Source organism: Oncorhynchus keta, chromosome 2 (assembly GCF_023373465.1).
Source record: "Oncorhynchus keta strain PuntledgeMale-10-30-2019 chromosome 2, Oket_V2, whole genome shotgun sequence".
NCBI classification, from domain to species: Eukaryota; Metazoa; Chordata; class Actinopteri; order Salmoniformes; family Salmonidae; genus Oncorhynchus; species Oncorhynchus keta.
Window position 1 is genome coordinate 71,757,551 of NC_068422.1, and position 12,348 is coordinate 71,769,898.

General features: G+C 40.8%; 1 protein-coding gene across 3 annotated transcripts in view; it reads left to right on the forward strand.

Moving 5' to 3' along the window:
• Positions 1-1,712: 1,712 nt before the first annotated feature.
• LOC118372436 (RNA-binding Raly-like protein) overlaps positions 1,713-12,348 on the forward strand; it is a 114,175-nt gene continuing 103,539 nt past the window's right edge. For 2 of the 3 annotated variants that reach the window (XM_052482468.1, XM_052482474.1), the window contains exon 1: positions 1,713-1,996. Coding sequence is in view for 2 of the 3 variants with exons in the window: in XM_052482474.1 (XP_052338434.1) it covers positions 1,957-1,996 (40 nt within the window). In the remaining variant the exon portion in view is untranslated. The remainder of the gene's footprint in view (positions 1,997-12,348) is intronic. The other variant, XM_052482466.1, reaches the window with a different exon arrangement.

The following is a 12,348-nucleotide window of genomic DNA, read 5'->3' on the forward strand; positions in this document are numbered from 1 at the left end:
TATGAGTCTCACCACAGTTTATAACCACTCAGCTGACAGTTCCAGTCTCCCCCAGATACTAGAGCTCCGGAGTGGGCTCTCTCTGTCCTATCTTATCTCTCCAGAGTTACAGCCAGGTCGGTTCAAACATAGTTTAATGCTACCCTTCATTCTCTTTCTACACCCACAAACATTCATTTCTTCCTAGATCTATGCTATATAACCCCTTTCTAATGAACAAACATTATTTAACACTACTAGAAAGACAGGTTGGAATTCTGTTAGTTATAATTCTACGTTAAATGTATACATCATTTAGTCATTATTTATTTAAAAAAATAACATGAAACAATTACACACAAACATGATGGGAAATAGAGGGTTAAATACAAGTAGATTGATTCGGGAAATGAAAACCAGGTGTGTATGGAAACAAGACAAAACAAATGGATATCTGAAAAATGGAGCGGTGATGGCTAGAAAGCGGGTGATGTCCATCGCTGAACGCCGCCCAAACAAGGAGAGGAGCCGACTTCGGCGGAAGTCGTGACAATCACTCCAGTGTTAATTTGCTAAATTGTAATTACTTCACTACTGTTGGCCTATTTATTTATTGCCTTACCTCCTTACTCCATTTGCAGACACTGTATATAGATTTATAGATAGATTGTGTTATTGACTGTACTTTTGTTGATCCCATGTGTAACTCATGTGTAACTCTGTGTTGTTGTTTTTTGTCGCACTGCTTTGCTTTATCTTGGCAGTTGTAAATGAGAACTTGTTCACAACTGGCCTATCTGGTTAAATAAATGTGAAATATTTTATTTATTTTATTAAATTGACGTGTTTCTGTTGTTGAGTAAATGACTGGTTAATCAAGTGGAGGGAAACAAACACCAGAGGTCTGCTATACCTGTCTGTAATATCTCCTCACCCTAATCACATTGCACTCGAGGGACACTGCCTGTGTTTATACTGTGTGTGTGAGAGTCTGTGTTCAGCATTTCATTGTGTGCATGTGTGTGTGTGTGTCTTAGCCTCAGTAGAATGACTCTGTCTTAGATAAGGCTTAATTAATGTTGCATTCTCCACAACAGGGAGGTGAGTCCCCCCCCCTCTCTCTCTATCTCTCCCTCTCCCCCTCTCTCTCTATCACTCTCTCTCCCCGCCCTCTCTTCCTCCCTCTTTCCCCTCGTACTCAAGGATCTCCACTGTTAACTCATCCAGTTGTCACCCACAACACTCACATTCTCTGAATGATGTGTGTGTTTGGTGCATGTGCGTGCCTGTGTATAATGCCATCCCTGTGTGATATGAGGTCAGTGGTGAGCTCCTCTCGTCATCTTTGTATTTGGCTCTGCTGTGTCCTCAGATTCATGCTCCTCTCTTAGACGCCTGCCCTCCCCTGTCCCCCCTTCACTCCCTTAGCCCCCGGCTGTGGATAGAGTTACCCTCTCTTCACCACACCCTACACACACACACACACACACACACACACACACACACACACACACACACACACACACACACACACACACACACACACACACACACACACACACACACACACACACACACACACACACACACACACACTTCTTGGCAGCACTCTTTTTGCCTGGGCAGACTCTATAAGCCCTGAGCCCCAGCCAGGCTCTTGTTGCCCCCCCCCCTGCCTGCTGGAGCTAATGGGCTAACCCAGTGCTTCCTCTCTCCACCCCCGCTGCAGAGGGACAGATGGTACATACTGTTGGTGCTGCTCTAACTGCTCTGTCATTGATTCAGTAGTAACACAGTCGTCAGTCCACAGCCTGCCTGCCTGCAGAGAGAGAGCCAAAACAGGAAGAGAGAAAGAGAGGACACAAGGAGAGAAGAAAAGAGAGTGATTGTGAGAGAGAGAAGCAGGGAAAGCGTCCAGCCATCTTTCTGTCTCCAGTCTGAAAGCCACAGACGCCCTCTTTGTTTGGCGTCCCTGATATGACCCTGTTCAAAAGTGAGCACCACCGCAGCCCACGATGTGAGTATGCCAGGCTATAGATACCACTCTATGTGTGTCTGTGTCTCTATGTTTCAGTGTGTATGTATGCATCTCCTACTCAATCTCTCTCTGCTTATACCTCCCTTCTACCTCCCTCCCTGTTTTCGTCTCTCCCCGTCTATCCCTTTCTTCACCCCCCTTTTTCTACATTTCACTCCCCTTTCTTTCACATCTCTTTTCTCCTTCCTCTCTACTTTCTCTTGGTTTCTCTCCCACTGCCTCTCTATTCCCTAAATCCCTCCGTCCTTATTTCTCCTCTCCTTACTCCATCTCCCTTTCTCTCTCCCTCTGGTATTTCCTCATGCCGACCCATACGCCTGGCCAGGGATAACCCTGTCTAATGGAACGAGAGACAGAAAAAGAGAGGGAGAAGGAGTGAGTGAGGTAGTGAAAGGATCCCGAGTTGAGGTGACAGGAACTCGGCTATTTACTCTCCAAACACAGCTGAGCTTAGCCAAGGACTGGAGAGGTGTGTTTGAGAGGACGTGGGCGTGATGAGAGCGTGTTATGGGTCTGTCATTTATCTGGGTGCGGGTGCTTGCGAGAGAGAGAGATAGACAGAGAGGTAGAAAGAGATCACTTATGTGTGTCCACATACATGTTATAATAATATGAGCATGGGTACATGAGATTGCATTATGACTGATGTCCGCAACTGTGATAGTGTGTTGGCCAACAGAGTGGTGTTGGATTTAGACTCTCTGAGGCATCCGGCTGTGTACTTGACAGGCTCTCCTGCAGTGCTAGACTGTGTGAATCGATTCTGTGGTTCAGCCAAGACTAGAACAGCCCAGTAGGAAGAATAAGGGCACAGGGTCAGTTCTCTCTCACTGGAGCAGAGAGGACAGAGCGAGAGAGTCTTCAGGACACGAGGGCTAGAGCTGAACCTTCTACCCAGCTGAGCCTTCACTAGGGTTGTCAATAACTGTGGAGAGTGGGATTACATCGGTGCACAGGGAAAGATGCTATTTCTATTGCACGTCTTAGTAACTGCATGCGTATATGTAAAAAGAGAGAAAGGGCGACGGGGGAGAAGACATTATTAAAAGCCCACTGCAGTCAAAAACATGATTTACCTGTGTTTTATTCAGAAAATTATGTCATGGCTTTAGAAGTGTCTGATAGGCTAATTGACATAATTTGAGTCAATTGGAGGTGTAGCTGTGGATGTATTTCAAGGCCTACCTTCAAACTCTGTGCCTATTTACTTGACATCATGGGAAAATCAAAAGAAATCAGCCAAGACCTCAGAAAAGAATTGTAAACCTCCACAAGTCTGGTTCATCCTTGGGAGAAATTTCCAAACGCCTGAAGGTACCACATTCATCTGTACAAACAATAGTACACAGGTACAAACAGCCATCATACCGCTCAGGAAAGAGACGCGTTCTGTCTCCTATAGATGAACATACTTTGGTGTGAAAATTGCAAATCAATCCCATAACAACAGCAAAGGACCATTTTTTATTTAACTAAATCAGTGAAGAACACATTCTTGTTTTCAATAACAACCAATGACGGCCTAGGAACAGTGGGTTTAACTGCCTTGTTCAGGGGCAGAGTGACAGATTTTTACCTTGTCAGCTTGGGGATTCAATCTAGCAACCTTCCAGTTACTAGTCCAACGCTCTAACCACTAGGCTATCCTGCTGACCTTGTGAAGATGCTGGAGGAAACAAGTACAAACGTATCTATATCCACAGTAAAACGAGTCCTATATCGACATAACCTGAAAGGCCGCTCAGCAAGGAAAAAGCCACTGCTCCAAAACCGCCATAAAAAAGCCAGACTACGGATTGAAACTCCACATGGGGACGAAGATCATACTTTTTGGAGAAATGTCCTCTGTTCTGATGAAACAAAAATATAACTGTTTGGCCATAATGACCATCATTATGTTTGGAGGAAAAACTGGGAGGCTTGCAAGCTGAAGAACACCATCCCAACCGTGAAGCACGGGGGTGGCAACATCATGTTAAACAATTGAAATGCAATGCTACCAAATACTAATTGTAAACTTCTGACCCACTGGGAATGTGATGAAAGAAATAAAAGCTGAAATAAATCAATTTCTCTACTCTTATTCTGACATTTCTCATTCTTAAAATAAAGTGGTGATCCTAACTGTTATAAACCATGGACTTTTAACTAGGATTAAATGTCAGGAATTGTGACAAGCTGAGTTTAAATGTATTTGGCTAAGGTGTATGTAAACTTCCGACTTCAACTCAATTCCAAACCTCTCTGCCAATAACAGCTAATTGTCAGTTTTCCCTTCCCCACTCAGACCATTCCCAGACAGTACTAGAAAGATTCTTGCTTGAGAAATTGCCCTTTGCTAAGAAGCTATCTTTCTTTTTCACCATTTTAATTGAAAACCATCACAGTAACCAGGTTTCCATCTAACCATTTCATGCAGATGAATAAATTCACGACAGGGATTATGGAAACAGCTAATTTCTGTGTAAAACTTCCAATGTCAACAAAACAAAATACGCTAGACAACGTGGGATATTTTTTGTTGTCTGTGATATAGATTATGGACAGTTGCAGTGGAAAAGCTTTTATGCGCAAATATTGACAGAAAAGCCATAATGTCTCAGTAAACGTGCAGTCACGTGATGATGTTGTCGCCTACTACCACCACGACATGGAAAACAATGCAGTTTATAGGCAGATGAAATAATGAACATCAGAACTTCTTTCAGAACTTCGTAACTTATGGTGGTTAAGTGCCCTGATGAGCTTCGTGCAAATTTCCAAGGGATAGTGAGGATAGGCTATCATTTAAATGATGCTGATGTCATGATGATCGGTGCTTGGCTGACAATTCTAAAAATAAAAAAGGATCTTGCTTTTATCCATATCATCATTTTACCTACTCTGTCAAATTTATCAGCTAACTTTTGTCCATAGAGCCTTCACCAAAACCAGATTGAGCAAGTATGCTATTTATCGCAACAGTTTTTGTGACAAAACCATATGTAGTGTTAAAAATGCACTGGAAACACATTCAACTAGTTTTTTATTCAGGACATGAAAACTTAGGGCTCGATTCAATCAGATCCGCTTTAAAAAAAAATACAGTTGAAGTCGGAAGCTAACATACACTTACTTAGGTTGGAGTCATTAAAACTTGTGTTTCAACCACTCCACAAATGTTTTGTCAACAAACTATATTTTTGGCAATTCGGTTAGTATGCATGAAACAAGTCATATTTCCAACAATTGTTTACAGACGGATTATTTCACTTATAATTCACTGTATCACAATGTCTTTCATTACATTCCCGGTAGGTCAGAAGTTAACATACACTCAATTAGTATTTGGTAGCATTACCTTTAAATTGTTTAACTTGGGTCAAACATTTTGGGAAGCCTTCCACAAGCTTCCCAAATTATGTTGGGTGGATTTTTGCCTATTCCTCTTGACAGAGCTGGTGTACCTGAGTCAGGTTTCTAGGCCTCCTTGCTCGCACACACTTTTTCAGTTCTGCCAATACATTTCTATAGGATTGAGGTCAGGGCTTTGTGATGGCCACTCCAATATCTTGACTTTCTTGTCCTTAAGCCATTTTGCCACAAGTTTGGAAGTATGCTTGGGGTCATTGTCCATTTGGAAGACACATTTGCGACCAATCTTTAACTTCCTGACTGACGTCTTGAGATGTTGCTTCAATATATCCACATAATTTTCCATCCTTCATGATGCCATCTATTTTTGTTTCATCAGACCAGAGGACATTTCTACATGTGCAGTTGCAAACCATAGTCTGGCTTTATTATGGCGGTTTTGGAGCAGTGACTTCTTCTTTGCTGAGCGGCCTTTCAGGTTATGTCGATATAGGACTCGTTTTACTGTGGATATACATACTTTTGTACTTGTTTCCTCCAGCATCTTCACAACGTACTTTGCTGTTGTTATGGGATTGATTTGCACTTTTCACACCAAAGTACGTTCCTCTCTAGGAGACTGAACGCGTCTCCTTCCTGAGCGGTAATGATGGCTGCGTGGCCCAATGGTGTTTATACTTGCGTACTATTGTTTGTACAGATGAACGTGGTACCTTCAGGCATTTGGAAATTGCTCCCAAGAATGAACCAGACTTGTAGAGGTCTACAAATTTGTCTGGGCTGATTGCTTTTGATTTTCCCATGATGTCAAGCAAAGACGCACTGAGTTTGAAGGTAGGCCTTGATATACATCCACAGGTACACCTAAAATGGACTCAAATGATGTCAATTAGCCTATCAGAAGCTTCTAAAACTATGACATCATTTTATGAAATATTCCAAGTTGTTTAAAGGCACAGTCAACTTAGAGTCTGTGAACTTCTGATCCACTGGAATTGTGATACAGTGAATTATAAGTGAAATAATCTGTCTGTAAACAATTGTTGGAAAAATGACTTGTGTCATGCACAAAGTAGATGTCCTAACCGACTTACCAAAACTATAGTTTGTTCCAAGAAATTTGTGGAGTGGTTGAAACATGAGTTTTAATGACTCCAACCTAAGTGTATGTAAACTTCAGACTTCACATGTATTTGGCTAAGGTGTATGTTAACTTCCGAAATCAACTGTATATACACTACCATTCAAAAGTTTGGGGTCACTTAGAAATGTCCTTGTTTTTGAAAGAGACGCATATTTTTTGTCCATTAAAATTACAGACGCCTCACTAGTCCTGAACTGGCATCTTCATTAAATTGTACCCGCAAAACACCAGTCTCAAAATCAACAGTGAAGAGGCAACTCCGGGATGCTGGCCTTCTAGGCAGAGTTGCAAAGAAGAATACATATCTCAGACTTGCCAATGAAAATAAAAGATTAAGATGGCCGAAATAACACAGACACTGGACAGAGGAACAGCACCCCTTAGTTTCCTCTTCACTGTTGACGTTGAGACTGGTGTTTTGCGCATACTATTTAATGAAGCTGCCAGTTCAGGACTTGTGAGGCGTCTCTTTCTCAAACTAGACACTCTAATGTACTTGTCCTCTTCCTCAGTTGTGCACGGGGGCCTCCCACTCCTCCTTCTATTCTGGTTTGAGCCAGTTTGCGCTGTTCTGTGAAGGGAATTGTACACAGCATTGTACGAGATCTTCAGTTTCTTGGCAATTTCTCACATGGAATAGCCTTAATTTCTCAGAACTAGAATAGACTGATGAGTTTCAGAAGAAATTTATTTGTTTCTGGCCATTTTATGCCTGTAATCGAACCCACAAATGCTGATGCTCCAGATACTCCTCTAGTCTATTGCTTCTTTAATTCTTTAGTGCGCGATGAGACAAGGATATCCCTACCTAGTTGTATTGCTTCTTTAATAAGGACAACAGTTTAAAACTGTGTTACCTTAATTACAAAAGGGCTTTCTTTTTTTTTCTTTACCCCATTTTTCTCCCCAATTTCGTGGTATCCAATTGTTAGTAGTTACTGTCTTATCTCAATGCTACAACCCCCGTACGGGCAGTCGGATTCACTATCAAACTCACAATCACAGCCAGGATTCAAACCAGGGTGTCTGTAGTGATGCCTCAATCACTGGGATGCAGTGCCTTAAACCGCCGCGCCACTCTGGAGCTTTAGCCAACATCCACATGGCAGTTGTTTTGACGATGTCTTAGGTGGAACTGCATTACAGCTGTCAAATCCACAAGTGGCTCTCGGCATTATACCTAAAGCAGACATTACCATTGGCGGCACAGTGTCGAATTAACAGCCTTGTTTACAAGTTGGAACACAGGAATTTAAGATATAATCTACACCTTGATTAGGATGATATAAATCCTCATTATTTAGTTGAATGTTTTTTTTTCAATTTAAGCGTAAATATTTCTATATATCCTATGCTTTATTATTCGAGTGGTCTCAAATGGGTCTTCCAAATGGACAATGACCTCAAGCATACTTCCAAAGTTGTGGCAACTTCTTATTCGAGTGATTTGACAGCCGACACCGCCAAAACATAGCTATACGGTCGTCTGCTACCGCAGGTTAATACCTGATCTGATTGAATCTAGGCCTGAAGTGCAAAAGTGCCTTTATTTGGACTGTCATCACATTCAGCATTTTATCGCCTAAATAGTCAGTTTGATTGAAACCTCTGGTGGGATAATGCACATGTACTTTTTTATATCTGCATTCAAATCTGTCGCCAATTGGAAGTCTAGCTAGTAAGGTACTTAATTGTTACCTAGAAATGATTCGATATTGAGACAAAAAAAAAACAGATGGATTGGACCTTTAAGGGCTGTAGAGCTTGGAACAGAGAAATAAAATGGTTTAGTAAAGTAACCAGAAAGCTAGAGAGAGACAGAGTGAGAGGATGAAGGAGGGAGGAAGAGTCCTAGGAGAGCGAGAAAGATAGAGAGAGACAGAGTGAGAGGATGAGGGAGGGAGGAAGAGTCCTCAGAGAGCGAGAAAGATAGAGAGAGATCCGGAATACCTTCGTATACTAAGCACATGAATTTAGGACCCACTGGTCACAAACTGGTTGAATCAGCAATGTCTTTTGTCAACATATTTTGACGTGGGATCTACTAGGATAATACATTGGATTTTTTTAAAACATCAAGTTAAACTTGTTTTGAGGGTGATATTTCAACCACACCATTATACCATCGTTGTAACCAATTTTCAAAATAGACCAGCCTTGTGCAAAATATGTTGAACCTTTGAACCAACATTAGATCTTCAATGTTATATCCACAATCAGAAAAAAACTGTAGGCTGGGCAGCATCTCCTACTAGAGAGTTGATCTACACCTATTCATTTGTTCTCCCATTCAGGGTTTTAACCAAATCCATATTTTCTATGTATCACTGACTACTACCAATGTGCTAACGTGCAAATGATTATGGAGAGATCTCTTGATAGCTAAATACATTCACTGTTTGTCTATAAATTAATAATTGATATGTTAGATTCATGTCTCCATCAGAACCAAAAATCTAAGACAAGGAATAGGACTAAATCAAATCAAGCTTTATTTAAAGTGCATTTAAAGTTTGATTCGATTTAGTCCTATTCTTTAACTTTTTGGTTGAGATGGAGACATGAATCCAACATATACATTATTAATCTGTAGACAAACTGGATATTGAATTGTGTTTGGTTGTCAGTGCAACCAAATATCAACATTTAAAGGAGATCTTCTGCTTGGATAGTTCCATCTGTGCCACTGACTTAGCTTTAATTCCAGTTTGTCTAATAATGTATTAATTGACATGTTTGATTCACATCCCCATCTCAACCCAAAATCCCCAAAGTTAAAGAAAAGGACTCAATTAAATCCAATTAAACTTTAAATGCAATTTAAATTAATTTAGTCATATTCTTTAACTTTGATTATTGGTTGAGATGGAAACATGAATCCAACATATAATTATTAATTAGTAGACAAACTGGAATTAAAGCCAGGATAAGTCAGTGGTACAAAATACAAATCTCCTTCAAATTTTTATTTATAACCAAAAGCAATTCAATTACACTTTGAAATACTGTAAGTAGCCTATTAACATATCAACAAGTTATTAACAAATAGGCCTATGTTGGATTCACATCTCCAACTAAACCAAAAATAAAAGTTAAAGAATAGGATTAAGCCAGTGGCTCAGAGTAAACTATCCAAGCATTAGATATCATTCAAATGTTGATGTTTGGTTGCTTTGTCATCCAAACACAATTCAATATGACTTTTGTAATACAGTAAATAGTCTAAAGTTAAGACATCTTACAAACTAATGTAACAGTATTTATTCAACCTTAAAATTAATAACACATCCATGGTCTCATTTTAAAGTTACTGTAACTAGAAATGTCTTCTTATGTCATCATAGAAAGTGTGCATGTTCAAGATAGCATGCAAAGGTCGCAGGTCTGTTGAGATCTTCACAATTTCTATAATAATCTGTGCAGAGTCTTGAACAGCATTGATCACTTGCGCCAAGCCTATGTATTTTTAATGTAATCTCAACTACAATCCAGGTCATTTGGTTGTGCTGTTAGATGAAGCACAGTGATGACACATGAAGTTGTTGTATAAATACAAAACACCTGACATTATATTCCCATTTGAACTGTGTTGTGCTTTTAAAGGGTTGAAAGCGCAGTGATAACACATTTTGATAACAAGTAAACAAAAAACCTGTTTTTCCTTTGGAATTTGGTTGTGCTTTTAGATCAGGGGTAGGCAACCCTGTTCCTTATTGCCGCAGGTACTGCAGGATTCTGTTCCAACTCGTCACCACACCAGACCAACTGAGCTAATTGATCAGTTCAGTGATTGCCTAAATACAGGGTGTTATGTTGCTGGAATGAATGTGCCAAAACTTACAAATGGAAAAAAGGCAGCAACTGAAAAAAGGCAGCAACTGAAAAAAGGCAGCAACTGAAAAAAGGCAGCAAAAGTGAAGGCCAGGTCAACATGACCAAACATAGGGAAGATTGTCAGGAAAAAGGGAGCCATTTTATTGAATTGCGTTATCATAACAAATGTTTCACTGCAACTGTTTTTTTGTATCCATTTACAATTATTTTTTTTAATTATTTCCTTGTAAAATGTTGTTTTGCTCTCAATATCATTGTTTGTGTTTGCATTACTAAGAATGTTGTTGTCGACTTCAGAAGTTTTGCTTGATATTAATGGCACAAGCGTAACTCACTCACTATAGTATTATACCATATAATAACACCATTGGTCTATTAAAGGTGTTTAAAGTGGCTGTCCTTAATTGAAACCTTAACAAAGTGTTCTCCCCCGCACAATTTCAGTGAAAGCTGAGGGATGGGGCTGGAGAAATGCAACAACTCTCAAATCCATAGAATACACTGCTGGGCACAAGGACTGACCATCCATGATATCAGCATATATCATTTTTAGGCTATACAGTGGTTGTTTACATTTACTTTGTTTACAAACGTTGGAGTATATCAAGCTTATATTTTGGGTTCAAATGGGGTACGATAGCTGAACTAAGAATGGATTTACAGTGCCTTCAAAAAGTATTCAAACCCCTTGACTTATTCCACATTTTGTTGTGTAACAGCCTGAATTCAAAATTGATTCAATATTTAAAAAAATATCTGTCATATAATGACCTATGCCCATAATGACAAAGTGAAAACATGTTTTTAGAAATATTTGCAAATGTATTGAAAATGAAATACAGAAATATCTAACTTAAGTATTCAGACCCCATAATTATTCACACTGAGCCGATCCATGTCAAAATCAAATTCGGCAGTGATTACAGCTGTGACATTTTCTGGGTAAGTCTCTAAGAGCTTTGCACACCTGGATTGTACCATTTTTGCACATTCTTCTTTTTTAAGTTCTTCAAGATCTGTCAAGTTGGGTGTTGATCTTTGCTAGACAGCCAAGTCTTGTCAGATATTTTCAAACCGATTTAAGTCAAGACTGTAACTACGCCACTCAGGAACATTCAATGCCGTCTTGGTAAGCAAGTCCTGTGTATCTTTGACCTTGTGTTTAAGGTTATTTTCCTGCTGAAAGGTGAATTTGTCTCTCAGTGTGTAATGAATTTCCTCCTCTTCTTCCGAAGAGGAGAGGCGAAACGGATCAGAGGACCAATACGCGGCGTGGTAATTGTCCATGGTACTTTTTAATACATTAAGGTACACATGAACAAACTAACAAAAAACAAGAAATGTGAAAACTCAAAAACAGTCCTATCTGGTGCACACACAGAGACAGGAACAATCACCCACAAACACACAGTGAAACCCAGGCCACCTAAGTATGATTCTCAATCAGAGACAACTAATGACACCTGCCTCTGATTGAGAACCATACTAGGCCGAAACATAGAAATAACCAAAACATAGAAAAACAAACATAGACTGCCCACCCAACTCACGCCCTGACCATACTAACTAAATACAAAACACAGGAAATAAAGGTCAGAACGTGACAGTACCCTACCCCCCCCAAAGGTGCGGACTCCGGCCGCAAAACCTTGACCTATAGGGGAGGGTCTGGGTGGGCGTCTGTCCGCGGTGGCGGTTCTGGCGCGGGACGCGGACCCCACTTCACCATTGTCTTAGTCCGCTTTATTGTCCGCCTCCGTGGCTTTCTCACCATGGCAACCCCTCTCAATGACCCCACTGGACAGAGGGGCAGCTCGGGACAGAGGGGCAGAAGCTCTGGACAGAGGGGCAGGGGCTCTGGCGCCTCTGGGCTGAGGGGCTCTGGCGCCTCTGGGCTGAGGGGCTCTGGCGCCTCTGGGCTGAGGGGCTCTGGCGCCTCTGGGCTGAGGGGCTCCGGCAGCGGCGCCGGACAGGCGGGAGCACCTGCAGGGAGGAGACA